Source organism: Symphalangus syndactylus, chromosome 5 (assembly GCF_028878055.3).
Source record: "Symphalangus syndactylus isolate Jambi chromosome 5, NHGRI_mSymSyn1-v2.1_pri, whole genome shotgun sequence".
Classification (NCBI taxonomy): Eukaryota; Metazoa; Chordata; class Mammalia; order Primates; family Hylobatidae; genus Symphalangus; species Symphalangus syndactylus.
This window is the reverse complement of record NC_072427.2, coordinates 145419775-145447500: the sequence shown is the minus strand read 5'-3', so window position 1 is coordinate 145447500 and position 27726 is coordinate 145419775. Positions and strand designations below refer to the sequence as shown.

Genomic DNA, 27726 nt, shown 5'->3' with positions numbered 1-27726 from the left:
ATCTCGGCTCACTGCAAGCTCCGCCTCCCGGGTTCACGCCATTCTCCTGCCTCAGCCTCCGAGTAGCTGGGACTACAGGCGCCCGCCACCGCGCCCGGCTAATTTTTTGTATTTTTTAGTAGAGACGGGGTTTCACCGTGGTCTCGATCTCCTGACCTCGTGATCCGCCCGCCTCGGCCTCCCAAAGTGCTGGGATTACAAGCGTGAGCCACCGCGCCCGGCCAGAAACAGGAATTGTTTAACAAATTTAAGTGGCAGGAGATTAAAATGGCAAAGTCTGGGGAAGGTATGCTTTGTTTTCTTTTCCTTGGGTAAAGTAGCTTGGCTGGAAGGTAACAAAGAAGTCAGTGTGGGACATCTGCCCTTGAGCAAGCCAACTGGGAAAATGATTTCAGTGATTTATGGACTGTCTAAGATACATGGAGAGTTCAACTATGGAAAATATGTGACATGCTGTCACTGAGTAGTGGTGGCCAGTGTCTTTCCATTGGCATCTCCACCTTGGTTAACCAGAATTATGCTATTTCCCACCCCAGGATGCCTCACAACTTTAGGACTCTGGGAAGGCTACTATGAAAGTAAGCAGTGTAGGGTCGGGCACGGTGGCTCATGACTGTAATCCCAGCACTTTGGGAGGCCGAGGTGGGTGGATCACGAGGTCAGGAGATTAAGACCATCTTGGCCAAGATGGTGAAACCCCACCTCTACTAAAAATACAAAAATTAGCCAGGCCTGGTGGCATGCGCCTGTAGTCCCAGCTACTCGGGAGGCTGAGGCAGGAGAATCACTTGAACCCGGGAGGCAGAGGCTGCAGTGAGCCGAGATCGCACTACTGCACTCCAGCCTGGGCGACAGAGCAAGACCCCATCTCAAAAAAAAAAAAAAAAAAGTAAGCAGTGTTGAAATCTAAAGGATAATTGAATTTTGAACGTTAATTACATGGTGTAATGGCATTTTCTGTTTATAAGAAAAGATAGAAAAAAATGAGAATGTGAATCATGGAGACTGATAAAAATTCCAGGAGTGATGTGATAGGAATTAATCTGGAAGACAGGTTGACTTCTTTTTTTTTTTTTTTTTTTTATTAAGGCAGAGTCTTGCTCTGTCGCCCTGGCTGGAGTGCAGTGGCGCGATCTCGGCTCACTGCAAGCTAATTTTTTGTATTTTCGGTAGATATAGGGTTTCACCGTGTTAGCCAGGATGGTCTCGATCTCCCGACCTCGTGATCCACCCGCCTCGGCCGCCCAAAGTGCTGGGATTACAGGCGTGAGCCACTGTGGCCGGCCTGGTTGGCTTCTTTTTATGGAAGGCATTAAATGTGAGCTTCAGCAGTTTGGACTTTATTCTGCAGTCGATGAAAGCCATCCCAAGTTCTTGAAGAGGAAAAGGGGATAATGCAACTTTTAAGATGCTTTGGTTGTCACTAAAAGATGAATAAGAGAAGTAAAATACAGGAGACAGGGTGACCATTATGGCTACAGAGGTACCCCAGAGGCAATGTCTTTTTAATTTCTATGATAAAATCTTACTTATGGACAAAAGTTATGAAATAAGGCAGACTCAGTTAACGCCGCTTCTCTCTCACCCTCCCAGTACCAAACCTTAAATTGTTTATGCTGCCCTTTGGTTCTTGCTGTTCCTGTTTGATAAATGATATCAGTGCTACAAGTATCTAGACTTTTCTTTATTATTTTATTTATTTATTTATTTATTTATTTATTTTGAGACGGAGTCTCGCTCTGTCACCCAGGCTGGAGTGCAGTGGCGCGATCTCAGCTCACTGCTAGCTCTGCCTCCCGGGTTCAGGCCATTCTCCTGCCTCAGCCTCCCGAGTAGCTGGGACTACAGGTGCCCACCACTGCGCCTGGCTAATTTTTTGTATTTTTTAGTAGAGACGGGGTTTCACACTGTGGTCTCGATCTCCTGACCTCGTGATCCGCCCGCCTCGGCCTCCCAAAGTGCTGCGATTACAAGTGTGAGCCACTGCGCCCAGCTTTAGACTTTTCTTTAATCCCACTTTGTATATCAAACTTGCTATACGGTATCTCTCTTGTGTGCTCTTCTCTTACACTGTAGTTAGGACCTGCTCTCCCCTCCAATATTAATGCTAATTACCATAAGTGGTAAAGTTGAGTACTATCCTCTCTCCCAAAGAGTTGTAACTTCAAACTCAGTAAATACCGAAGTTGATAAATGCAAATCCAACTCAATGAGAACAAAAGTTAATTAAGAGGATGGGCACGGTGGCTCACATCTGTAATCCTAGCACTTTGGGAGGCCAAGGCAGGCAGATCACTTGAGGTCAGGAGTTCAAGACCAGCCTGGCCAACATGGTGAAACCCCTGTCTCTACTAACAATACGAAATTAGCCAGGCATGGTGGCACTCGCCTGTAATCCCAGCTACTTGGGAGGCTGAGGCAGGAGAATCACTTGAATCCGGGAGGTGGAAGTTGCAATGAGCTGAGACTGCACCACTGCATTCCAGCCTGGGCAAAAAGAGCAAAACTCTATCTCAAAAAAAAAAAAAAAAAAAAAAAGAAGAAGGTTCATTAAGGGTCAAATAATTTGGCTGGGCGCGGTGGCTCATGCCTGTAATCCCAACACTTTGGGAGACTAGGGCAGGTGGATCACCTGAGGTCAGGAGTTGGAGACCAGCCTGATCGACACGGTAAAACCCCACCTCTACTAAAAATGCAAAAATTAGCTGGGTGTGGTGACACGTGCCTGTAGTCCCAGCTACTTGAGATGCTGAGGCAGGAGAATCATTTGAACCTGGGAGGCAGACTGCAGTACCACTGCACTCCAGCCTGGGGGACAGAGTGAAACTACGTCTCAAAAAAAAAAAAAAAGAAGAGTCAAATAATTGGTTAGTAATCACAACCATGTGAATGCCAACTGTGCACCTAGTGCATTATGTCACTTAATTCTCCAAACTCTCATTTTTTAGCTTTGGTTGGTGAGTTGTCAGGAAGTAATGTCATTTGCAGAACAACTTTGTCAGACTTCAAACATCAAACTGAAAAACACTTTCCTCTTTTTTTTTTTTTTTTTTTTTTTTTTTGAGATGGAGTTTCACTCTTGTTGCCCAGGCTGGAGTGCAGTGGTGCGATCTCAGCTCACGGCAACCTCCGCGATTCTCCTGCCTCAGCCTCCAGAGTGGCTGAGATTACAGGCATGCGCCCCCATGCCCAGCTAATTTTGTATTTTTAGTAGAGAAGGGTTTCTCTATGTTGGTCAGGCTGGTCTCAAACTCCCCACCTCAGGTAATCCACCTGTCTCGGCCTCCCAAAGTGCTGGGATTACAGGCGTGAGCCACTGCGCCCGGATCCTCTTATTTTTTAATTTAATTTTTATTTTTTTAAAATTAAATCTATGTATCCTTACAGATTGAAAATTCAAATAGCCCTGCAAGGCTTGTGAAGAAAAATAGCACCTTCCCACCACACACACATTTTCTACTCCCTACGTTTTAGCTGATATTTTTAGGCCTACAGTTCTTCAAATACTATGCATATGTTGCTATTCTTGATTTTTATTTTTGGTTTGGAACACAATCTATTGACTTGCCATTCTAGAAGATGAAAATGAGGCTCTTTTTTTACCACCACCACCTCCACCTTTGCTAGCATCACGCATCTGAATATTTCTCATGCTCTTCTATCATCCAAATATGATGATATCATAATTTTGATTAGATCAGTATAATTAGAAGCAAGAAAGGGAGCATTAATGGTTAAGAGCCTGAAACTGGGCTTTAAGGGTAAAAATTGTGGCTCTGCTCTTTACTCGCTGTCCAATCTTGGTATAGTAACCTAATCGTTCTGGCTTCAATTTCCTCAACTGTAAAATGATGATAAAATGAGTACACCTACATTATATTATATGAGGACTACAGGAGTTGATATATATGTATTCATATATAGTAACATGTAAAGCATGCATATTAATATACTAATACGTATTAATCACTTTGATTATCTTATAGATTATCTTTGTCTCTCATCATCTCTTTCTAAAAGGAAAATTTTGCTTCCTTATTCCCACATCTTTTCTTTTCTTGGTTTATTTTCTCATTGTGGGGGTGCTTACTGAAAACAAGAACATTAAAAGTAAATTTTGGGGGCTGGGCAGAGTGGCTCACACCTGTAATCCTAACACTTTGGGAGGCCGAGGCGGGTGGATCACCTGAGGTCAGGAGTTCAAAACCAGCCTGGCCAACATGGTGAAACCCCGTCTCTATTAAAAATATAAAAAAAAATAGCCAGGCGTGGTGGCATATACCTGTAAACCCAGCTCCTTGGGAGGCTGATGCAGGAGAATTGCTTGAACTCGGGAGGCAGAGGATGCCGTGAGCCGAAATTGTGCCACTGCACTTCAGCCTGGGCGACAGAACAAGACTATGTCTCAAAAAAAAAAAAAAAAGGTAAATTTTGAGAGAGTTTCCATGTCTAAGAATGTCTTGAGCATACCACACTTAAACAATAGTATAGCTTATTATAAAATTCTAGGAAGAAAATAATTTCCCTTAGAAATTAAAGGCATAGGTCTTTAAATAAAAGCTGATCTCTTTCTCTTCCGCTGTCTCTCTGAGACTCCTACTATTTGAATGACGGATTTCTAACATTTCACCTCTTTAAATAAATCTGTCCCCCCTCCCCTGTTGCCTCTCTGTGATTCCTCATATTTGAATGTGGAACTTCTAATTTACGTTCCCTGCCCCCTTTTCCTATCTCTTTGGTCTTACTGCTTTACTTTCTAGGACACTTCCTTTAACTTTCTTCTAATATTTCTCCTGAATTTTTTCTTCTCATACCTTCAATTTTTAAGATTATTTTTCTCTAAATGTTCTTTGGCTGCAGCTGTTTTTGTTTCGTAGAAGCAATCTTTCCTCTTCTTTTTCTGAGGATGTTAATGATACAATTTTTTGGTGTTTTTATCTCCCTGAGTAATCTTTTATTTTTTTCAAATTATTTTTCTCTTACTGAGTCATATTGGATCTTTTCTTCAAATCCCTGGTGATTTTTGACTACTTGCTGTCTTCTTATATTTAAAAGTGAGATGCTACAAAAGCTCATTTGAAATTCTGCATGCACAGCCCGGTGCAGTGGCTCACGCCTGTAATCCCAGCACTTTGGGAGGCCGAGGTAGGCAGATCACTTGAGGTCAGGAGTTGGATACCAGCCTGGCCAACATGGTGAAACCTTGTCTCTACTAAAAATACAAAAATTAGCTGGGCGTGGTGGTGAGCTCCTGTAATCGCAGCTACTCGGGAGGCTGGAGCACAAGAATCACTTGAACCCGGGAGACAGAGGTTGCAGTGAGCCGAGATCGCACCACGGCATTCCAGCCTGGGCGACAGAGTGATACTCTGTCTCAAAAAAAAAGAAAGAAAGAAAGAAAGAAAGAAAGAAAGAAAGAAAGAAAGAAATTCTATATGCATGCAACAATCTTGTAGAATTCTACATGCATCCAACCATGGTCTTCTACTGGGCAGATTGTCGGCTGGGCTGAGTAACTGGAACAGACTAGAAGGAAGAAGGTTGGGGGTTTTGGAGTCGGTATGGAAGTTCTCACTTAATATCTCTGTTTTCAGTATGCTTCTTCTACAGAGCCCTTTTCCTCTAGCTTTTCCAATTCATAGACTCTTTGTTTATTCTCTATAAAGAATAAATCTCAAGACTATACCGGGATGGGAGAGAGGAAATTACGTGGCCATATAGGGGTAAGGAGGTAACTTGGTAGTAAAAATGCCTGTGCCTTTCTAAATCATCTAATGAATAGGCTACTTTAGACTTTTTTTACTGCCAACTTCAGATTTCATTCCTTAAGTCTACTTTGTAAGTTATTTACCATTTGTTAGCCTTCTTTCTAGAGTTTAAAATTGATTCCTGTTTCCCCCTTTTCTCTAATGTAGTGAGGTTGTTTGTTTGTTTTGAGATGGAGTCTCACTCTGTCACCCAGGTTGGAGGGCAGTGGCATGATCTCAGCTCACTGCAACCTCTGCCTTCTGGGTTCAAGCAATTCTCCTAGGCCGGGCGCGGTGGCTCACGCTTGTAATCCCAGCACTTTGGGAGGCCAAGGCGGGCGGATCACGAGGTCAGGAGATCGAGACCACGGTGAAACCCCGTCTCTACTAAAAATACAAAAAATTAGCCGGGCGTGGTGGCGGGCGCCTGTAGTCCCAGCTACTAGGAGAGGCTGAGGCAGGAGAATGGCGTGAACCCGGGAGGCGGGGAGCTTGCAGTGAGCCGAGATCGCGCCACTGCACTCCAGCCTGGGTGAAAGAGCGAGACTCCGTCTCAAAAAAAAAAAAAAAAGCAATTCTCCTGCCTCAGCCTCCCGAGTAGCTGGGATTAAAAGCACACGCCACCATGCCTGGTAATTTTTGTATTTTTAGTAGAGATGGGGTTTCACTACGTTGGCCAGGCTGGTTTTGAACTTCTGACCTTAGGTGATCCACCAGCCTCGGCCTCTCAGAGTGCTAAGATTACAGACATGAGCCACTGCACCTGGCCTGATTTTGTGAGTTTTTTACTTCTTTTTCTTTTGCAGTCTATCTTTATTTCCTAGAGCTGCTGTAACATAGTACCACAAACTAGATGGTTCAAACAAGAGAAATGTATTGTCTCACTGTTCCAGAGGCTGAAAGGCTGATATTAAAGTGTCAGCAGAGTGAGGTTCTTCTGAGGACTGGGAGGAAGAATCTGTTCCATGCCTGTCTCCCAGCTTCTGATATCCTCAGGGGTTCTTTGGGTTGTGGATGACATTCTTCCTGTGTCCTCTTTCCTTTATTCACGCCTGTTTTTGTGTCCAAATTTCCCCCCATTTATAAGAACACCAGTCATATTGACTATCATCCACTCTAATGACCTCATCTTAATTTAAACATCTGCAAAGACCTTGTTTCCAAACAAGGACACGTTCACTAATAATGGGGTTAAAACTTCCACATCTTTTTGGGCGACACAATTCAACCCATTAGGCAGTCGTTTTAGTGCCACCTCAGGAGACAGCAAAGCCAAAAATACCCTTTCATTCCACCGTCTCAAATCAGAAGTCTATCCTTTGCTCCTTTGATGATGCTCTATTGCATATTTTGAGTCTTTGTGTCATGAGCTATCCAAGGCCCTGAGGAGATAAAAACAATATACGCTGTTTTTGCATTCTTTTATGAGGTAGTCGGTCAGGGAGGACACAAAAGGAGACAGAGGAGACACTCAGGAAAACAACGTTTTCTGACAAGTAATTTTGTTTACTTGTGAGTAATGAAGTTTACTCACAAGTTGCAGAGACAGGAGTCACAGCATGCCATACAGGCCACACATCGGAAAGACACCAGGGAGGTCAGGGCAAAGAATACAGGGACGAGGGTAAGGTTTAGGTCAAAGCTTTCATTGGGGTTGCCATAGGAAAAACAGGAAAGGGAAGGGTAAACAATTTAGTTTGAAATATTTCTATGGGCTCTAAACCACAAAGGTCGTCCCTGGTTGCCTGGTAACTTGTCCTCCTATGACTAAGGCAGGGAAATGTTGCCTCCTGGAATATACAGGTTGGATATAGGAGGTATATCAAAAGCAGGTTCTCAGCTGAGCCCTTGCTATCTCTAAGAACTGGTTAGCTCTGGTAAAGACAGTCTCTCCCCAGCCAGAATTTTTTTTTTTTTAATGTAAAAACACCATAATATACAGAAAATGAGAAAATAAACTCTTTCGCTACTGGAACAGGCTATCTGAAACTAGGGACCTGAATGCCATTAGAACTCCCCCAAACTCTGTATATATCTCTATCTCTCTCTATCCCTATCATATACCTTGCCTCTCTGAGTGTTATCTTTATCTCATTTATCTGGTGACTGCTTGAGACCAAAACGATAGCAGCTCTTGATCTCATATCATCCACTATGGTCTGAATGTGTGTATCCTCTCCAAATTTGTACGCTGAAATTCTAACCCATAAGATGATGTTATTAGGAGGTGAGGCCTTTGGTAGGTGATTAAGTCATGAGAATGGAACCCTCATAAATGGATTAGTGCCGTTATAAAAGAGGCCTGAGGCCGGGCGCGGCGGCTCAAGCTTGTAATCCCAGCACTTTGGGAGGCCGAGGCGGGCAAATCACGAGGTCAGGAGATCGAGACCACGGTGAAACCCCGTCTCTACTAAAAATACAAAAAAAAAATTAGCCGGGCGTGGTGGTGGGCGCCTGTAGTCCCAGCTACTCGGAGAGGCTGAGGCAGGAGAATGGCGTGAACCCGGGAGGCGGAGCTTGTAGTGAGCCGAGATTGCGCCACTGCACTCTAGCCTGGGCGACAGAGCGAGACTCCGTCTCAAAAAAAAAAAAAAAAGAAAAGAGGCCTGAGACAGAACCCTCTTCTTTCCTTCTGTTATGTGAGGTTGGAGGGAGAAGGCAGCTGTCTATGAGGAAGCAGGCCCTCACCAGATAGTTAATCAGCTGGCACCTTGATCTTGGACTTCCCAGTCTCCTGAACTGTGAGAAATGAATCTCTGTTGTTTATAAGCCACCTGGTCTATGGTATTTTGTTATAGCAGCTGGAATGGACTAAGACATCATCTAAACTTCATCATCAAAGAAGAAGGGGCTTCTTTCCTTTAGTTCATATGTAAGAAATACTAAGGAAAAATTCTGATTAATCTTATGGTCAAGGCAATGAGATTTTATGATTGGTGGGTTCCACTAGAACCATGTGGTGTCAATGTAAAAAGAGTAGTTACTTCTGAAACCATACATATATCCCCCTTGCCTCCCCCCGCCAAAAAAAAACAAGGAGATGTAATGGGCATCATATTTTTTGTTTGTTTGTTTGAGACGTAGTTTCGCTCTTGTTGCCCAAGCTGGAGTTCAATGGCATGACCTTGGCTCACTACAACCTCCACCTCCCAGTTCAAGCAGTGCTCCTATCTCAGCCTCTCGAGTAGCTGGGATTACAGGCGTGAGCCACTACACCTGGCTAGTTTTTTGTATTTTTAGTAGAAACAAGCTTTCACCATATTAGCTAGACTGGTCTCGAACTCCTGACCTCAGGTGATCTGCCCACCTCAGCCTCCCAAAGTGCTGGGATTACAGGTGTGAGCCACCACACCCGGCCAGCATCATGTTATCTAATGAATAATGCATCGTTATAAGTGCTATGACAAAGATAAGCACACAATGCTTTGCAAGTGCCTAGAAGGAACACAGAACTCACGCAAAGGAGAGCAAAAGGTTTCCTAGAGAAGATGATGCCTGAACTAAACCCTGACTGCTTTATAGAAACTAGTCAGAAAAAAAAAAAGGAAGAAAACGTTTTCACAGGAAGGAGGCTGTGAATATCCAGTGGTCTGAAACAATACCAATATAGGGAAAATAATTTAGTATGCCTGAAACATAGAGTGCAATAATAGGAAATGGCTATATATGAGGCTCAAGAGAGAAACAATAGCCTGATTGTGAGTACTCGATTTCCCTTGTAAAGAATTGGAACTGTCTCCCAAAGATTACAGACAATGCTGACCACTGAATGATATTAAGAAGAGAAATGACACAATGAAATATAGTTTTATTACATTTAGTCTGGCATCAATGAGCTCTCTTTTTCCTAGAAGTGGGAAGGACAAGACTGAACACTATTTACTAATGTGTTTGAGTAATACTATTTTTTTTTTTTTTTTTTGAGACGGAGTTTCACTCTTGTTGCCCAGGCTGGAGTGCAATGCCGCGATCTTGGCTCACCGCACCCTCTGCCTCCTGGGTTCAAGTGATTCTCCTGCCTCAGCCTTCCGAATAGCTTGGATTACAGGCATGCACCACCACGCCCAGCTAATTTTGTATTTTTAGTAGAGACGGAGTTTCTCCATGTTGGTCAGGCTGGTCTCAAACTTCCAACCTCAGGTGATCTGCCCGCCTCGGCCTCCCAAAGTGCTGGGGTTACAGGCGTGAGCCACTGCACCTGGCCCAATAGTGGTGATTTTGAAGCATATTCTCAGGTTCTCCAATACTTCCTCCAGGTAGAAGTGGAGTCTGTGGCACCTTCCTTTGAATCTGAGCAGAATTTTGTGACTGCCTTGAGAAACAGAATGAGGCAGAAGTGTCCCTTTGAAACTAAAATGACTAGATTACAAGAGGCCATGTGCTTTCTGCTGACTTCTTTTGGCCCAGAGAGCCCCTAGGTACCATGAAAGAAGTCTAGCTAGCCTGCAGCCACTATGGGAAGAGACCCATGGTGAGATCCTATAGAGAAAGGAAGAGGTGGCTGAGGAGCGCCAATTGTTTGAGTCTTCCCAGTCCAACTACCAAAACTGCTAGTGAAGAAGACTTCCAAGAAGATCCTATCACCAGTCACTAATTAAAACCAAAGCTGAGCCCCAGGCCGGGCGCGGTGGCTCACGCCTGTAATCCCAGCACTTTGGGAGGCCGAGGTGGGTGGATCACGAGGTCAGGAGATCGAGACCACGGTGAAACCCCGTCTCTACTAAAAATACAAAAAATTAGCCGGGTGTGGTGGTGGGTGCCTGTAGTCCCAGCCACTCGGAGAGGCTGAGGCAGGAGAATGGCGGGAACCCGGGAGGTGGAGCTTGCAGTGAGCCAAGATCGCGCCACTGCACTCCAGCCTGGGTGACAGAGCAAGACTCCGTCTCAAAAAAAAAAAAAAAAAAAAGCTGAGCCCCATTACTTCAGATTTGTGAGCAAAACAGATGATGCTATTATCTTAAGCCATTCTTTTGAGGTGGTTTGCTATATAGCAACAGATCATCAGAACTAAGCCAAAATTTTAAAAAAATGAAGATTAAACTAAGGTAGTGGCAGCTGCAACGAAGCAATGTGAGCACACAAATTATTAAGGAGGAAGATCCACTCATGTATAGTTCAGGGGCAGGAAATATTTTCCTAGTCTTGGAGTCAGCCAGGCACATCCTAGTGGTACTTGACACTTGATTTGTGGATGGCAGCTTATTTAAAAATTCAAATTAAGTAATAAAATCACTTGTTTAAATTCCAAGCTTAGCAAGCAAATTTAGAAAATGGCTGTGAGTAACAAAACCTCTAGCTATTGTATTTCTCATTGGAGACCAATGCACTAAAATTCTGGTTTCATATATCAATTTAAATGTGATAATATAAGAGACCCTGGGCCTGCTGCAGTGGCGCACACCTGGAATCCCAGAACTTTAGGAGGCCGAGGTGGGCGAATCACCTGAGGTCAGGGGTTCGAGACTAGCCTGACCAACATGGCGAAACCTCATGTCTACTAAAAATACAAAATTAGCTGGTGTGGTGGCACATGTCTGTAATCCCAGCTACTTGAGAGGCTGAGGCAGGAGAATCGCTTGAACCTGGGAGGTGGAGGTTGCAATTAGCCGAAGGGCAACAACAGTGAAACTGCATCTCCACACACACACACACGCAGACACACACAGACACACACAAGAGAGACCCTAAATCAAAGAAATCAGACCTATCTTTATGGTAAATTCCACCTGCTTTCAGATTCAAATGCTTGAGTGGGGGAGAAAAAAGTATGTTTGGGGCAATTGAGGAACTATAAATATAAGCTCTATATTAGATAATGTTAGAAAATATTAGTAGTTTTTAAGGTGTAATAACTATTGTGGTTATGGAAGAACATGCTCTTATTCTCCGGGGATATAATTTGTATATTGGGGTGTTGTCATGTTTCTAATTTACTTTTTTTTTGAGACGGAGTTTCGCTCTGTCACCCAGGCTGGAGTGCAGTGGCGCGATCTCGACTCACTGCAATCTCCGCCTCCCAGGTTCAAGCGATTCTCCTGCCTCAGCCTCCTGAGTAGCTGGGACTACAGGTGCGTGCTACCACACCCGGCTAATTTTTTGTATTTTTAGTAGAGACCGGGTTTCACAGTGTTAGCTAGGATAGTCTCGATCTCTTGACCTCGTGATCCACCCTCCTCGGGCTCCCAAAATGCTGGGATTACAGGCGTGAGCCACTGGGCCCGTCCTCTAATTTACTTTCAAATGGAAAAAATCTAGGTGAAGGTTATATTGGTGTTCATCGCACTATTTTTCAAAACTCTCTACATGTTTGAAAATGTTCATAAAAGACTGAAAAAACTTCTAACCCTTGAAATCATTTAAAAAGTACAAGAAACGTTGAAAATGTATTTGAGAAAATGTGAGCTTTTTAATGTAGTATTTTGGTTTTGGTTAAATAAGACATTCTGAAATGTTTTACTTGATTGTGTTAATTTAAAATTTACTTCTATAGGCCGGATTACACCTGTAATCCCAGCACTTTGGAAGGCCGAGGAGGGTGGATCACTTGAGGTCAGGAGTTCAAGACCAGCCTGGTCAACATGGTGAAACCTCGTCTCTACTAAAAATACAAAAATTAGCCGGGGGTGGTGGCGGGCGCCTGTAGTCTCAGCTACTGGGGAGGCTGAGGCAGGAGAATCGCTTGAATCCGGGAGGAGGAGGTTTCTGTCAGCCAAGATTGTGCCCCTACACTCCAGCCTGGCAACAGAGTGAGATTCCATCTCAAAAATAAATAAACATATAAAAATAAATAAAAAACACACCCACAAAATAAAAGAAACTAAGTTTCATTACTGGCACAAGAAAACAAATCATATAGTCCCACTTCTTCATGTTATTTTTCTCCATGGCATCTTTCAATTTTTATGTATGAAAATTCATGAGGGCAGGGCACGGTGGCTGGCACCTATAACCCTAGCACTTTGGGAGGCCGAGACGGGCGAATCACCTGAGGTCAGGAGTTCGAGACCAGCCTGGCAGCATGGCGAAACCTCGTCTCTACTAAAAATACAAAAAAATTAGCTGGGCGTGGTGGCGGGCGCCTTGTAATCCCAGCTACTCAGGAGGATGAGGCAGGAGAAAATTGCTTGAACCCAGGAGGCGGGGGTTGCAGAGAGCCTAGATGGAGCCATTGCACTGTAGCCTGGGCAACAAGAGAGAAACTCCGTATCAAATAAATAAATAAAATCTATGAGTTATTTTATCACATTATATGTTTATAATTTTAAGTCTTATTTTCAAACTGAAAATAGTTTAATTTTCAGTCGCTCATGTTAGGTTTTTTTTTTTTTAGATGGAGTCTAGCTCTGTCGCCCAGGCTGGAGTGCAGTGACACGATCTTGGCTCACTGCAAGTTCTGCCTCCTGAGTTCACACCATTCTCCCGCCTCAGCCTCCCCAATAGCTGGGACTACAAGCACCTGCTACCATGCCCGGCTAATTTTTTTTTGTATTTGTAGTAGAGACGGGGTTTCACGTGTTAGACAGGATGGTCTCGATCTCCTGACCTCGTGATCCACCCACCTTGGCCTCCCAAAGTGCTGGGATTACAGGCGTGAGCCACCGTGCCCAGCCTCATTTTAGTTTTTTTTTTTGTTGTTGTTGTTGTTTTTTTTTGAGATGGAGTCTTGCTCTGTTGCCCAGGCTGGAGTGCAGTGGCGCGATCTCGGCTCACTGCAACCTCCGCCTCCCAGGTTCATGCCATTCTCCTGCCTCAGCCTCCCGAGCAGCTGGGACTACAGGCGCCCACCACCACGCCCAGCTACTTTTTTGTATTTTTAGAAGAGACGGGGTTTCACCGTGTTAGCCAGGATGGTCTCGATCTCCTGACCTCGTGATCTGCCTGCCTCGGCCTCCCAAAGTGCTGGGATTACAGGCGTGAGCCACCGCGCCCGGCCTCATTTTAGTTTTGATGCAAATATAGTTAAACCCTCCCGGGTTCTCCCTTCCGGGTTCAAGTGATTCTCCTGCCTCAGGCTCCCGAGTAGCTGGGACTACAGGCGCGCGCCACCACGCTCAGCTAATTTTTTTGTGTGTTATTAGTAGAGACGGGGTTTCACTCGTCTCATGTTGGCCAGGATGGGCTCTATCTCTTGACCTCGTGATCCACTCACCTTGGGCTCCCAAAGTGCTGGGATTACAGGCGTGAGCCAACGCGCCCGGCCTATTTCTATTTTTTTTTTTTTGAGACGGAGTCTTGCTCTGTCGCCCAGGCTGGAGTGCAGTGGCGCTATCTCGGCTCACTGCAAGCTCCGCCTCCCGGGTTCACGCCATTCTCCTGCCTCAGCCTCTCCGAGTAGCTGGGACTACAGGCGCCCGCCACCACGCCCGGCTAATTTTTTGTATTTTTAGTAGAGACGGGGTTTCACCATGGTCTCGATCTCCTGACCTCGTGATCCGCCCGCCTCGGCCTCCCAAAGTGCTGGGATTACAAGCGTGAGCCACCGCGCCCGGCCTATTTCTATTTATTTATTCTTTTTGAGACAGAGTCTTGCTCTCTCTCCCAGGCTGGAGTGCAGTGGGCGATCTCAGCTCACTGCAGCCACTGCCTCCCGGGTTCAAGCGATTCTCCTGCCTCAGCCTCCACAGTAGCTGAGACTATAGGAGCACGCCACCATGCCTTGTGAATTTTTGTTTTTGTTTTTTTGTAGAGACAGGGTTTTGCCAGTTACCCAGGCTGGTCTTGAACTCCTGAGCTCAAGCGATCCTCGGCTTGGGCCTCCCAAAGTGCTGGGAGAACAGACGTGAGCCACCGCGACTGGCCCCCGTGGGTGTTTTTAAAATTAGAGACACTGAGACCCCGACTGAAGAAGATAGGCCATGGGGCTGCTGTTACCTAATATTTATCAGAACTCACCAGACTTGTATGGACAACGCAGCCCCTTTTCACTGTTCTTTCTCTTTGCAACCGTACTGGTTGGAAGGCCTTTATACTTTGACTCTAGGTGGGGAAATCCAGAACGAGGCTTTGCCGCACCTGTCCCAATGCCCAATCTTCCACTAGCATTCCAGGCAGCGCTTTCTAGTCACGTGAGGGATACCTAACCACTGGAACTAAATAAGATGTGGGGGAACAACTGAGGTCATCACCTAAATTGCTTGATACTCTCTTTTCCAGAAGACAAGCCCCCTTTCTGAGTTAATGGCAGAAAGTGAATCCCTCCCTTCCTTCCTTCCTTTCTTTTTCTGTAAGACGGTGTTTCGCTCTTGTCGCCCAGGCTAGAGCGCGATGCCGTGATCTCAGCTCACCGCAACCTCCGCCTCCCGGGTTAGAGCGATTCTCCTGCCTCAGCCTCCAGAATAAATAGCTGGGATTACAGCCATACGCCACCAGGCCCAGCTAATTTTATATTTTTAGTAGAGACAGGGTTTCTCCATGTTGGTCAGGCTGGTCTCGAACTCCTGACCTTAGGTGATCCACCCGCCTTGGCCTCCCAAAGTGCTGGGATTACAGGCGTGAGCCACCGCGCCCGGCTAGAAAGTGAATCATTTCTATATTTGATTGTACGTGAAGCCCTCGGTAGTCCTTACTGACATCACGTCTCCTTTGGACCTTGATTACACTCCGTGTCCTTCATCTGACTTCTCTCTTCAGATTCCTGAGTCACGCTCTGTTTATGTTGCTGTTCAGGAGCGAACTGCGGCGCCGCCCAAACACTGTGACGCCAGCGCGGGAGGAGGGCCGCGGGAGGGGCCGCAGAACGCGCAGAGGGCACGGTGCAAGCACGGGACAGCTCTGCATTGGCCAAAGGGATCCCAGGAGGCCTGGCCCTCTTTTCTCCTAAGGCTGGATCCCAACCAGCAGGAAAAGGCTGGATTTTCGCCTTTTGTATTTGTTTTGGGGCCCAACCAAGAAAACCAGTGGCGGGGGAATAAAACATGTTTAAATCTTTTTTTTTTTTTTGTCTTAAAACCATCTTTAATTTCACAGTCACAAAATAAAACATAACTCGAATGTTTTGATGTTTGCAATGACATCGATTTTGAAAAAGGTTAGCCAGAAAGGAAACGCAGTGAGACAGAGCGCTCGGCCTCCCCCTGCCCTGGGCGCCTGGCGCTTGGAGGGCGGGGCGGGGCACGAGGGGTGACGTCACAGCCCGACGCGCCACCCGGCTGTTTTTGTGCTCCCAGCTCTAGCGAAAAGCCACCGGTATTTCTCCACCTGGCTCTCCTCTACCTCCAGGCAGGCTCACCGAGATCCCCTCCCCGAACCTCCCCTGCACACTCGGCCCAGCGCTGTTGCCCCCGGAGCGGACGTTTCTGCAGCTATTCTCAGCACACCTTGACGTCGGCGGAGGGAGCGGGACAGGGTCAGCGGCGAAGGAGGCAGGGCCCGCGCGGGGATCTCGGAAGCCCTGCGGTGCATCATGAAATTCCAGTACAAGGAGGACCATCCCTTTGAGTATCGGAAAAAGGAAGGAGAGAAGATCCGGAAGAAATATCCGGACAGGGTCCCCGTGAGTGTAGAGGAGCAGGAAGATGGGTGGGGAAGGGCCGGCGGGGGCGGGGGCGGGGAGTCGAGATGGCTTCCCTGGGGCGCGCAGACGGCTCTGGAGAAGGGAGGTTCCGAGAATTACTTAATCCTGAACGCCCTTCAGTGCCAGAGCCAATGGACGTCCAGACTGTGGAGCTTTTAAAACCCCGTATGCCTGGGCCCCGAACCCCACTTCAGGGCTGACGGCGTTTTGGGGGCCGAGCCGCCGTCTTCAGTGACTCAGCAACCCACGCACGGTCTCAGCAACTGAGACCGTGTGTGGTTGAGGTGCACAAAATAGGGCCCCTGTGGGCGAGAGTGGTCAGATCGGGGCCATGGATTGGCTGCCTTTACGAACGCAGGGACTTTGTGCCGTGCGGTGAGGTTTGCGCAAACCCAGTCGATTTCTGCCTTGGCTGGTTCTCCTTTAATGAAGTTGACTTTGGCTCTCATATCATTGGTCTCGGGAGGAAAAGATTCAGAAGCTATTCGGTTCTTTTCTTGCATTACAGGGGGGTAGGGGAGCACAAGACAGCCCTGGCCTGGAAAACAAGGTCACGCTCTCTGCCCAACAGCCCCCTTGCCTCATCGTTCTAGGCTCCGGGGCTTGTGTGGGGACAGCCAGCCTTCCCCGCGTTGATTTCTGATCACCTGGTACCTGGTCGCGATAAGGCAGGACTGAGACGTTTTTTCTGTTTTGGATACCGGCTTAAGTAGTTAAAACTAGCGCAAGCAGTGAGTAGGAACAGAGAAGTATTAGGTATCTTTCAGCATCCGGGCGTTTTCCCCATTACCCCCTCCCCCGCCCACTTGCCTGGTGTTTCTCTAATGCACGCTGCGCAGCCGAATTGCAGGGCAGAATATGACTTAAGTGGTAGGGGGACCAGCAGCTGTTGGGTTTTGGAAATGGAGGAGCGGAGATTTTAAAATTGTGCTCTTTATCTTCAGGTAGGAACATTAGTATTACATGTCACATAATGGTAAAATAATTGCTGTTATCTGATGTCTTTTCTTGACTCGCAGCCACTCTGGGTTTCTTCTCTAATCCTTACCTAACGTTCGTAGTTTTATAGCTACCAGAAGCCACCAGGGCCTTAGCCCAGCAGTCGAAACCTCTTGTACCCCTTTTCCTTAAAAAAAAAAAAAAAAAAAAAAGTCATTAGGGCTCTTCATTCCCCAGGAATTACAAAAGGGTTTTCAGCTTATAGAGAGGTGAGCTAATCCCTTACTCGGGAAAGGATCCTTTACAAATTACTTTCCTGGTTTCTGGACCTTGGATACCTGAAAATTTTGCCCAGTTCTGGTGATACCAATCTTTTGAGCAATGATATTTAAAAAGTACAATCAAGTTTTATTGATAGTTTACCCTAGCGGTATTATAAGTACTCAGTCTGTAATCATTCACTTAATCCTTACATGATTACGCGTTCTACAGATGGAGTATTCAAAGCACAAAGAAATGCAGTAACTTCCTAAAGGTTTCACATTGCTGATCTGTGGTTGAGCCAGAATTCCAACCCTGTTTGAAGGGCTGTGGAGCTCTCGGATATCTTAGCCTCCATGCCATATTGTTTCTCAGTTTCTAATGTAGTTGTATTAACCAGAATTAATGACGTGCTGTGGACTTTACACTGTTAAGTATTGGAAACAGATAAATATTTATGTGTATTCACTCTGAATATTTTAGAGCATTCTGTTCTTTTCCTGCTCATAGTTTGGTGTTAAATGTTTTACTCCTGTGATAATTTTTAAGCCATTAAGACTGTCACTCAGATTTCAGCTTCCCTAGGGTTATGTTTTAACCGTGGTGAGCTGCTCCCAAGGTGCCCAGTCTGTGACCTTCTTTTTAGTTATGACGCAGGTTCTTTGATTTGGTTCTAGTTCTGGGAATTCATTGCATCCTTGGGCAGAACTCTTAATCTTGCTGTGCTAGAGTGCCTTGTTTACAGAAAAGAGGGTTATAGTAATGATTCCTAAAGCCCATTCCAGCTTGACCATTGGTGTTATTAAAGCAATGGCATACCCTGACTGCTCCCATAACCAGAACTTAGCCCCACCAATATTTCTTCAGAGCTAACGTTGAAAAGAAGAGGTGTGCTTGTGCCTTCAGAGAGGAAGGGTTGGTGGGATCTTGAAATTATCTTCAAAGATACAACATACCAAAAAAACTGTTAGGAACAGATTGTCTATTTTAAAAATTCATAACCCTACTGAGTATTAGTCACATTTTACAAATGAGGAAAACTGAGACCCAAAGAGGCAAAGCATGTAGCCCAGGGGTCTACCATAGTGAGGAGCAGAGTTGGGATTCCTGGAAACTTAACCTTGGTTCTGGGAAACCAATACTTTAATGATTACCCCTCCCCCTTATCTTCCTCTCCAAACCCCTCCCTTCCCTCCAGGTATTGCTGTCTGCTTTATCATTTTCTTTTTCTGTCTTCCTTTGTGGTTTTTATCTCTTATTGCTAGGTCTCAGAGTTCCTTTGGGGCACAATGCTAGCCTCTTTCTGCCTTTTCCTTTTAATTCCTGGCTTACATTACCCTATTTCAGTTTTTATTTTTAAATTTAAAATGTGATCATGTCCGTCTGGTCTTCCTGGTTCAGGATTTTTTCTACAAGAACACAAAACAAGTTTTTTGTTGTTGTTGTTTTGTTTTTTTACTAATTTTAATCTGTTCCTTTTAAAAGGTTCAACCCCCCCCAGTTAATTATGTTAGATAATTCTTTATAATTTACGAAGCATTTTCATGTAAAATTTTATTAATTACTCACATTCACATCATATCAATACCATGACTTTGTTAAAGATGTGTTAGAAAGTGTTCTTTTCAAGCTGGGCACGGTGGCTCACACCTGTAATCCCAGTACTTCCGGAGGCTGAGGCCGGTGGAGCGGTTGAGGTCAGGAGTTCGAAACCAGCCTGGCATCATGGTGAAACCTCATCTCTACTAAAAAATACAAAAATTAGCCGGGCGTGGTGGCATGCGCCTGTAATCCCTGCTACTCCCGAGGCTGAGGCAGGAGAATCGCTTGAACCCAGGAGGTGGAGGTTGCAGTGATCCGAGATCAGGAAACTGCACTCCAGCCTGGGCGACAAACGTGACACTTGACCTCAAAAAAAAAAAGTTACTGGAACACTGAAGCTGAGAGAGAGGTTACGTGACCTGTTGAAGATCACACAGCCTCTAGAAATACTCGTACAGTGTTTTTTTTTCTGTGTCTTCACTTTTTTTTCTGCATTTCCCATATCTTCTAACTAAAATGACTATATTTTCTTTTCTTTTTTCTTTTTTCGAGACCGAGTTTTGCTCTTGTTGCCCAGGCTGGAGTGTAGTGGCACGATCTCGGCTCACCGCAACCTCTGCCTCCCAGGTTCATGGGATTCTCCTGCCTCAGCCTTCCTGAGTAGCTGGGATTACAGGCATGCGTCACAACGCCTGGCTAATTTTGTATTTTTAGTAGAGACGGGGTTTCTGTGTGTTGGTCAGGCTGGTCTCGAACTCCCGACCTCAGATGATCTGCCCGCCTTGGCCTCCCAAAGTGCTGGGATTACAGGCGTGAGCCATTGCGCCCGGCAATGATTATATTTTCTAAACTAAAAGTCTAAAGGTCATGATTTTACAATAGATATTTTCTGTTTGGTAAGTTTTAGTTTATAAAAAAGATCTTTTAAATTTTTATAAATCTGGTACAGAAATACATGATTTTTATACAACTTGAACTATAGAAGTATACAACGTAGACAGACATAAATCCCTTAAAACCCTAACAATCAAAAGCCTAAAGCTCATGATTTTATAATAGATATTTTCTGTTTGGGAAGTTTTAGTGTATAAAAAAATCTTTTATATTTTTATAGATCTAGTACAGAAAAACATGATCTTTATTAGAAGTATATAATGTGAACATTGAAAATCCCTTAAAGTCGTAACATAATCAATATCTATAAATGGCTTGTACTGACATCATATTATAGGATATCATTGTCAGACTTGTTTTAACACTTTCTTTTCCATTTAATAATGTTTGAACAACGTTTACAGTTCTTGGAAATTTTGACAAAGTATAAGATTTAAACCACATTATTGGTACCTTTAATAAATGGTATTTATTAGAAATAATAACTTATAGGTGATCAGGACCATATGAGAAAACCCAGTTTTCTTGATGCTCTAATTAAATACCAGAAGGTGGCCAGGTACGGTGGCTCACATCTGTAATCCCAGCACTTTGGGAGGCCAAGGCAGGCAGATCACATGAAGTCAGGAGTTCGAGACCAGCCTGCCTAACATGGTGAAACTGTATCTCTATTAAAAATACAAATACTTAGCCAGGCATGGTGGCGTGTGCATGTAATCCCAGTTACTCAGGAGGCTGAGGCAGGAGAATTGCTTGAACCTGGGAGGTGGAGATTTTGCAGTGAGCTAAGATGGAGCCACTGCACGCCAGCTTTGGCGACAGCGAGACTTTATCTCAAAGATAAATAAATAAATACCAGTAGGTATATGTCCTATAGTAGATCTTACAGGTAACCTGTAATTACTTAAAATCAAAGTTCTTTTTACTTTTCATCATGTACAATCTCTATTTTTATTTTAGTAATGCAGCTATAACCTCACTAAGGAAGCCCATTTTTTTCATATAATTTTATTTTTTTTTTTTTTTGAGACGGAGTCTCGCTCTGTCGCCCAGGCTGGAGTGCAGTGGCGCTATCTCGGCTCACTGCAAGCTCTGCCTCCCGGGTTCACGCCATTCTCCTGCCTCAGCCTCTCCAAGTAGCTGGGACTACAGGCGCCCGCCACCACGCCTGGCTAATTTTTTGTATTTTTAGTAGAGACGGGGTTTCACCGTGGTCTCGATCTCCTGACCTTGTGATCCTCCCGCCTCGGCCTCCCAGAGTGCTGGGATTACAAGCGTGAGCCACCACGCCCGGCCTTTCATATAATTTTATAAGGGGTGGGGGGTTAAGAAATGAAACAGGTGTCCTAGGCCTAGACAGATTCATTTCCAGTAGTAACTAGGCAACTCTAGGGTATAGAAGGAAAAATACTAGATTGCCTTCTGTAGTTTTCATTCCTACTCTCTTCCTCTCCTTCCAGGTGATTGTAGAGAAGGCTCCAAAAGCCAGGGTGCCTGATCTGGACAAGAGGAAGTACCTAGTGCCCTCTGACCTTACCGGTAATGCTGTTTGCCTCCCCTGACCCTTCCTCCCGTGAAAAAGCTCTCTAGATCCTTATTACATGCATGAGATTGTGAGATGGAGAGGCAGTACATACTTGAAGGAAATGAGTGGGATGCTCCAGAGTTATCTGATTAAAAAATGACTCACGCTGGGCGTGGTGGCTCACGCCTGTAATCCCAGCACTTTGGGAGGCTGAGGTGGGCAGATCACGAGGTCAGGAGATCCATACCATCCTGGCTAACATGGTGAAACCCCGTCTCTAGTAAAAAAAATACAAAAAATTAACTGTGCTTGGTGGCGGGTGCCTATAGTCCCAGCTACTCGGGAGGCTGAGGCAGGAGAATGGTGTGAACCCAGGAGGCGGAGGTTGCAGTGAGCCGAGATTGTGCCACTGCATTCCAGCCTGGGTGACAGAGCGAGACTCTGTCTCAAAAGAAAAAAAGACTCAATAGTTATTTCCCATCACCATATCTTGTTGGATTTTGACACAGCAAAGCATAAGATATTGAAAGAAAGGATCAGATGCCCATTATTTAAACCACTTTTAATTTAATTAATTAATTATTTTTTTTTTTTTTTTTGAGATGGAGTTTTGCTCTTGTAGCCCAGGCTGGAGTGCAGTGGTATGATCTCGGCTCACTGCAACCTCCATCTCCTGGGTTCAAGTGATTCTCCTGCCTCAAACTGCCGAGTAGCTGGGATTGCAGGCACCTGCCACCACGCCCGGCTAATTTTTTTTTTGTATTTTTAGTAAAGACAGGGTTTCACCATGTTGGCCAGGCTGGTCTTGAACTGCTGAACTCAGGTGATCCACCCGCCTTGGCCTCCCAAAGGGCTGGGATTACAGGCGTGAGCCACCATGCCCGGCCTAAACCAATTTTAAAATTCAGCTTTGGCTGGGTGTGGTGGCTCACACCTGTAATCCCAGCCCTTTGGGAGGCAGGTGGATCATTTGAGGTCAGGAGTTCAAGACCAGCCTGGCCAACATGGTGAAAACCCGTCCCTACTAAAAATACAAAAAAATTAACCAGACCTGGTGGCGGGCGCCTGTAATCCCAGCTACTTTGGGAGGCTGAGGCAGGAGAATCGCTTGAGCCTGGGAGGCAGAGGTTGCTATGATCTGAGATTGTGCCACTACACTCCAGTCTCGGTGACAGAGTGAGACCCTGTCTCAAAAAAATAAAATTTAGGTTTGTGGCCGGACATGATGGCTCACGCCTGTAATCCCAGCACTTTAGGAGGCGTAAGTGGGCAGATCACCTGAGGTCAGGAGTTCGAGACCAGGCTGGCCAACATGGTGAAACCCTGTCTTCATTAAAAATACAAAAATTAGCTGGGTGTGGTGATGGGTGCCTGTAATCCCAGCTATTCAGGAGGCCAAGGCTGGAGAATTGCTTGAACCTGGGAGGCAGAGGTTGCAGTGAGCTGAGATCACACCACTGCACTCCAGCCTGGGTGACACAGTGAGACTCCGCCTCAAAAAAAAAAAAAAAAACCCAAAAATTCAGCTTTGTTAATTATGATACCAATTTGTTCCGCAGAGAAAACCAGTCTGGTTTCTTAAGAGGATTATATTTTAGAGTTTCCTGATTAAATACATCTTCTTAAGCTACATTTTTTCAAAATAAGTTTTGTAGATTTTGTTTGGGATTATAAGACGTATATTCATTGTCGGGTGTGGTGGCTCATGCCTGTAATCCCAGCACTTTGGGAGGCTGAGGTGGGCGGATCACCAGGTCAGAAGTTTGAGACCAGCCTGGCCAACATGGTGAAACCCTGTCTCTACTAAAAATACAAAAGTTAGCCGGGCATGGTGGCACGTGCCTGTAATCCCAGGTACTTGGGAGGCTGAGGCAGGAGAATCGCTTGAACCTGGGGAGGCGGAGATTGCAGTGAGCCGAGATTGCGCCATTGCACTCCAGCCTGGGTGACACAGTAGAACTCTGTCTTGGGGAAAAAAAAAAAAAGACATATATTCAGTCTTCATCAGGATCCTTAATGGAATACACACTGCATCCAGGAGACACTGGAAAGATTTTGTTGATTTGCTCCAGAGTTAACAGGTTTGAATATCAGCCATCTAGAAAATTTTCAGTATCTCAGGTAAAGGCAAAGCATTGAACCTTGTTTAATGCCCCAACACTGAGTTGAGTGACTGTGCTAAGATGACCAGAGTCCAGTGGACCCCTTTCCATTGCTAAGTTTTTCTTAGGGTGGGTCTGGGGATGGAAAGTGTTTCAAGTCGGGTTTAGACAATGATGGGAATGTTTTGGTCTGGATGCACATGGTATTCCTTCAACGTAGTCCTCAGGCTTTGAGTGGCTGTGCTAACATGAGGTCTGAGATTGAATAAGGGGAAAGGAGGAATAAACTCCACTATGGCATGTCAGGGACTGTGCAGGCTTCTGAGTTTCCCTTTTTATTTTGAAAGCTCCAGGCCGGTATTTGGCTCTTCTTAGGTGGTATATAAAGCTGGTACTGATTCTAAGGGGAAAAAATGCAATTGAATTTTTTTCCAGGACTTACCCTTCTACTAATTCCTTGTTTTCTTCCTTTCCTGTCTGCCCTTTTCTTCTTCCATCATCCAGTTGGCCAGTTCTACTTCTTAATCCGGAAGAGAATCCACCTGAGACCTGAGGACGCCTTATTCTTCTTTGTCAACAACACCATCCCTCCCACCAGTGCTACCATGGGCCAACTGTATGAGGTAATGGTTCTGGTCACACAATACTGGATGCCGTCCAGTGCAGTCTGGCATCCTCTAGCCCTTGTTCTAGATGTGTTGATAACACATCTGAGAAGTGGGGCAGAAGGTGTTATTTATCCGGATCCTCTTACACATGGCAGTGTAAGGCTCTGAGAGATTAGATACCACTTGTTTTTTAGGGATTAGGCGCTCTACTAGATTTAATCCTTTTGAAATCTCTTCTCAGTCTTGTCTGACTATAGTGTTTTAATGCTGGATTGTTTATTGAAACAGCAGGAAGTGATTCCTGATAGCAAAAGTTCCAAAGCATCAGCCCATCGCAGTTCCTGCTATTCTTGTTGGTAGCATGTAATTTGTAATGCATTCAGAATCCAGTTCATTATTTTACTCCCATTTAGCAACAGATTGAGAAAGCACGTAATAGTAAAGCCAGCTCCTTCTAACTCTGAGGCCAGCCTCTGCCAACTGAAGGATTCTCCCCACAGTCAGCTTCTTCTGTGAACTCTGAAGTTTTGGCTTAAGACAACCACATTGATCTAAACAAGGGGAAACTTTTCTTCTTAGAACAAAACTAAAACTGTGAAACAGATTCCACATTATCTGGGCACAATGAATCAGATAGAATGAAATATAAAATTAAGGCAAAGTCTGTAAATGGATTCATGTCTCAACAGATAACCCAGGAGGAATAATTTTTATGTGATGTGGTTTAATTGGAAGTGTCAAAATCTGAGGAAACTATAGTGAAAGACTTTATTATTACTGAAAATATAACCTAGGATTATAACTATTATTTTTTGCAGTATTTTGCATAAGCTGCTTCCTTCTCATTGTGCCCCATTAATGAATTACATAAACTTCTAATAATCCTGAATCTAACTTTTATTGCATAGCATATATTCCCTGTTAGTATATGTCTCATTATATATCCATCTGTGGTATCTATGTTCCCCTTGCTAGGAGTGAGCTCTTTAAGAGTGAGGACTGTGCCCTAGTCATCTTCATATCCCGCTACCTATGTGTAATATGTTTTCAATGAAGGATTTTTGTTTGTGAACTCAGAGCTCAAAGTGTAATTCCAACCACTTCTCCTTATCCTTTGCTCCTCTTTTAAAAGGGGACTAATGATACCTTCCATACCTGCTTTACAAGGCTGTGTGAGGCTCAGCATCTTAGAGCTAATGAATGAATATGTTTTCTAAACTGTTGTCTTATCTCTTCCCCTAGGACAATCATGAGGAAGACTATTTTCTGTATGTGGCCTACAGTGATGAGAGTGTCTATGGGAAATGAGTGGTTGGAAGCCCAGCAGATGGGAGCACCTGGACTTGGGGGTAGGGGAGGGGTGTGTGTGCGACTTGGGGAAAGAGGGTGGCTCCCACCGCAAGGAGACAGAAGGTGAAGACATCTAGAAACATTACACTGCACACACCGTCATCACATTTTCACATGCTCAATTGATACTTTTTGCTGCTTCCTCAGCCCAGGGAGAAAGCATGTCAGGACAGAGCTGTTGGATTGGCTTTGATAGAGGAATGGGGATGATGTCATTTTACAGCATTCCTGAGATTTAATTTTTGTGCAGTTTCATAGAAGGGTCAGGAGGTGGACAAGTTGGGGCCAGAGATGATGGCAGTCCAGCAGCAACTCCCTGTGCTCCCTTCTCTTTGGGCAGAGATTCTATTTTTGACATTTGCACAAGACAGGTAGGGAAAGGAGACTTGTGGTAGTGGACCATACCTGGGGACCAAAAGAGACCCGCTGTAATTGATGCATTGTGGCCCCTGATCTTCCCTGTCTCACACTTCTTTTCTCCCATCCTGGTTGCAATCTCACTCAAACATCACAGTACCACCCCAGGGGTGGCAGTAGACAACAACCCAGAAATTTAGACAGGGATCTCTTACCTTTGGAAAGTAGGGGTTGGGCATGAAGGTGGTTATGATTAAGAAGATCGTTTTGTTATTAAATAGCATTAAACTGGAATTGACAAGAGTGTTGAGCATCTCTGTCTAACCTGCTCTTTCTCTTCGGTGCCCCTTATCTCACCCCTTCCTTGGAATTTAGTAAGTCTCAGGCATTTCCAATTGTAGACTAAAACCACTCTTAGCATCTCCTCTAGTATTTTCCATGTATCAGGACAGAGATGTCTTATGCAGGGAGGGGGCAAGTATGAAGTAAGGTAATTATATACTACTCGCATTCAGGATTCTTGCTCCCATGCTGCTGTCCCTTCAGGTTCACATGCACAGGAATGCTATATGATGGCCAGCTGCTTCCCTCCTTGGTTATCATCCACTGCAGCTGCTAGTTAGAAAGGTTTGGAGGGATGACTTTTAGTAAATCATGGGGATTTTATTGATTTATTTTCACTTGGGGTTTTGTGGGGTGGGAGTGGGGAGCAGGAATTGCACTCAGACATGACATTTCAATTCATCTCTGCTAATGAAAAGGGTCCTTTCTCTTGGGGGAAATCTGTGTGTCAGTTCTGTCAGCTGCAAGTTCTTGTATAATGAAGTCAATGCCATCAGGCCAAGGAAATAAAATAATTGCTTACCTTAAAAATCCACTGAGTTCAGCAATGTTGCCTTTATTTTGTATGTATTAGAATATATGATATGTGGACTCTCTGAACAAAAGAACTAAGTGGGGAAAGCTGTTAGTGATGAATGTTCACATATGGTCAGACCCATATATGTTTACTCAGCTCTTTGGTGAGCAGGAGTTGCTGTTCAAGGGTGAATGTTAATGCTGGGGCAGTGTGCCTGCTGCATTGGTGGTGTGTGTGTGTGTGTGTGTGTGTGTGTGTGTGATTTTCTCCTCCAAAGATAAGTGCATTGTCACTGTTCTATGTGTTTCTGAAAGCTGAAGGTGGAAGACTGCCTACATAGAGTGTAAGGGGTGGGCTGTGCTAATTAAAAATGCAGATGTCTAGGCCATCTCCCAGATTTAGCTGACTCAGAATCTAAGCGTAGGTGTCTAATTTTTAACAAGCTCCTGATATGACTGCTGCACCCTGAAGTTTGAGCATCATTGCTTTTTGCACCAGGTTTTGCTGTAGGTCCCAACCACACCTTACTCTCTCCATTACAACTTGGTCAGTCTAAAGCCACCATCTCCCAAAGCAGCAAACAGCACCTAAGCAAGGCTCCTGGCATCAGAACAAGCTTGGTGTCTTCTGACTCTATGAAAGTCTTGTTCAGTCATTCAGGAACGAATATGTGGGTGGGCTTTGAGCATGCAAGTTATATGAGAGAATGGAAAACAGATTAATGAAAACTTCTTTCATGAAGAACCTTAAGACCCATCTCTAACCCTCTCTAATCTCTTGCAGTCATATCCCCAAGTGATGTCTACCTCTGTAGAAAGTTACGGAATATATCAAGGTCACCAAAAAGGAAGTAGGAAGTTATAAAAGATCCATGCCAAGCAGCACCACATGCAGAAAATTATGTAAGATTACGGAATTTTGATGAAGGCATTGAAAATGGACACTTGCCCCTACTGACAAAAATATCAAGGTGCTGTTCCCTAATAAAGCCAAAAGGAAGCTAATATTTGAGTTAAGATGTGAACTGTA

At 44.8% G+C, this 27726-nt stretch overlaps 2 protein-coding genes across 5 annotated transcripts in view; one reads left to right on the top strand and one right to left on the bottom strand.

Moving 5' to 3' along the window:
* LOC129483376 (oxidized low-density lipoprotein receptor 1) overlaps nucleotides 1–15418 on the bottom strand; it is a 60255-nt gene extending 44837 nt beyond the window's left edge. Inside the window, exons 1-2 of one of the 2 annotated variants that reach the window (XM_063639667.1) lie at nucleotides 15318–15418; nucleotides 7030–7129 (exon numbers count right to left, since the gene is read on the bottom strand). The gene's annotated coding sequence lies outside the window, so the exon portion shown is untranslated. The remainder of the gene's footprint in view (nucleotides 1–7029; nucleotides 7130–15317) is intronic. The other variant, XM_055280683.2, reaches the window with a different exon arrangement.
* A 67-nt stretch (nucleotides 15419–15485) lies between these two features.
* GABARAPL1 (GABA type A receptor associated protein like 1) lies at nucleotides 15486–26711 on the top strand. 3 transcript variants are annotated; one of them, XM_063639680.1, is made up of 5 exons: nucleotides 15486–15774; nucleotides 15914–16239; nucleotides 21357–21435; nucleotides 24028–24146; nucleotides 25374–26711. In XM_063639680.1, the coding sequence occupies exons 2-5, from the start codon at nucleotides 16150–16152 to the stop codon at nucleotides 25437–25439; spliced, it is 354 nt and encodes a 117-aa protein (XP_063495750.1). In that variant the 5' UTR covers nucleotides 15486–15774; nucleotides 15914–16149; the 3' UTR covers nucleotides 25440–26711. The 3 variants fall into 3 exon arrangements, with proteins under 3 accessions (XP_063495750.1, XP_055136651.1, XP_055136649.1); XM_055280676.2 differs by having other exon boundaries at nucleotides 15486–16239; XM_055280674.2 differs by lacking the exon at nucleotides 15486–15774 and having other exon boundaries at nucleotides 15849–16239; nucleotides 24028–26711.
* Nucleotides 26712–27726: the final 1015 nt, after the last annotated feature.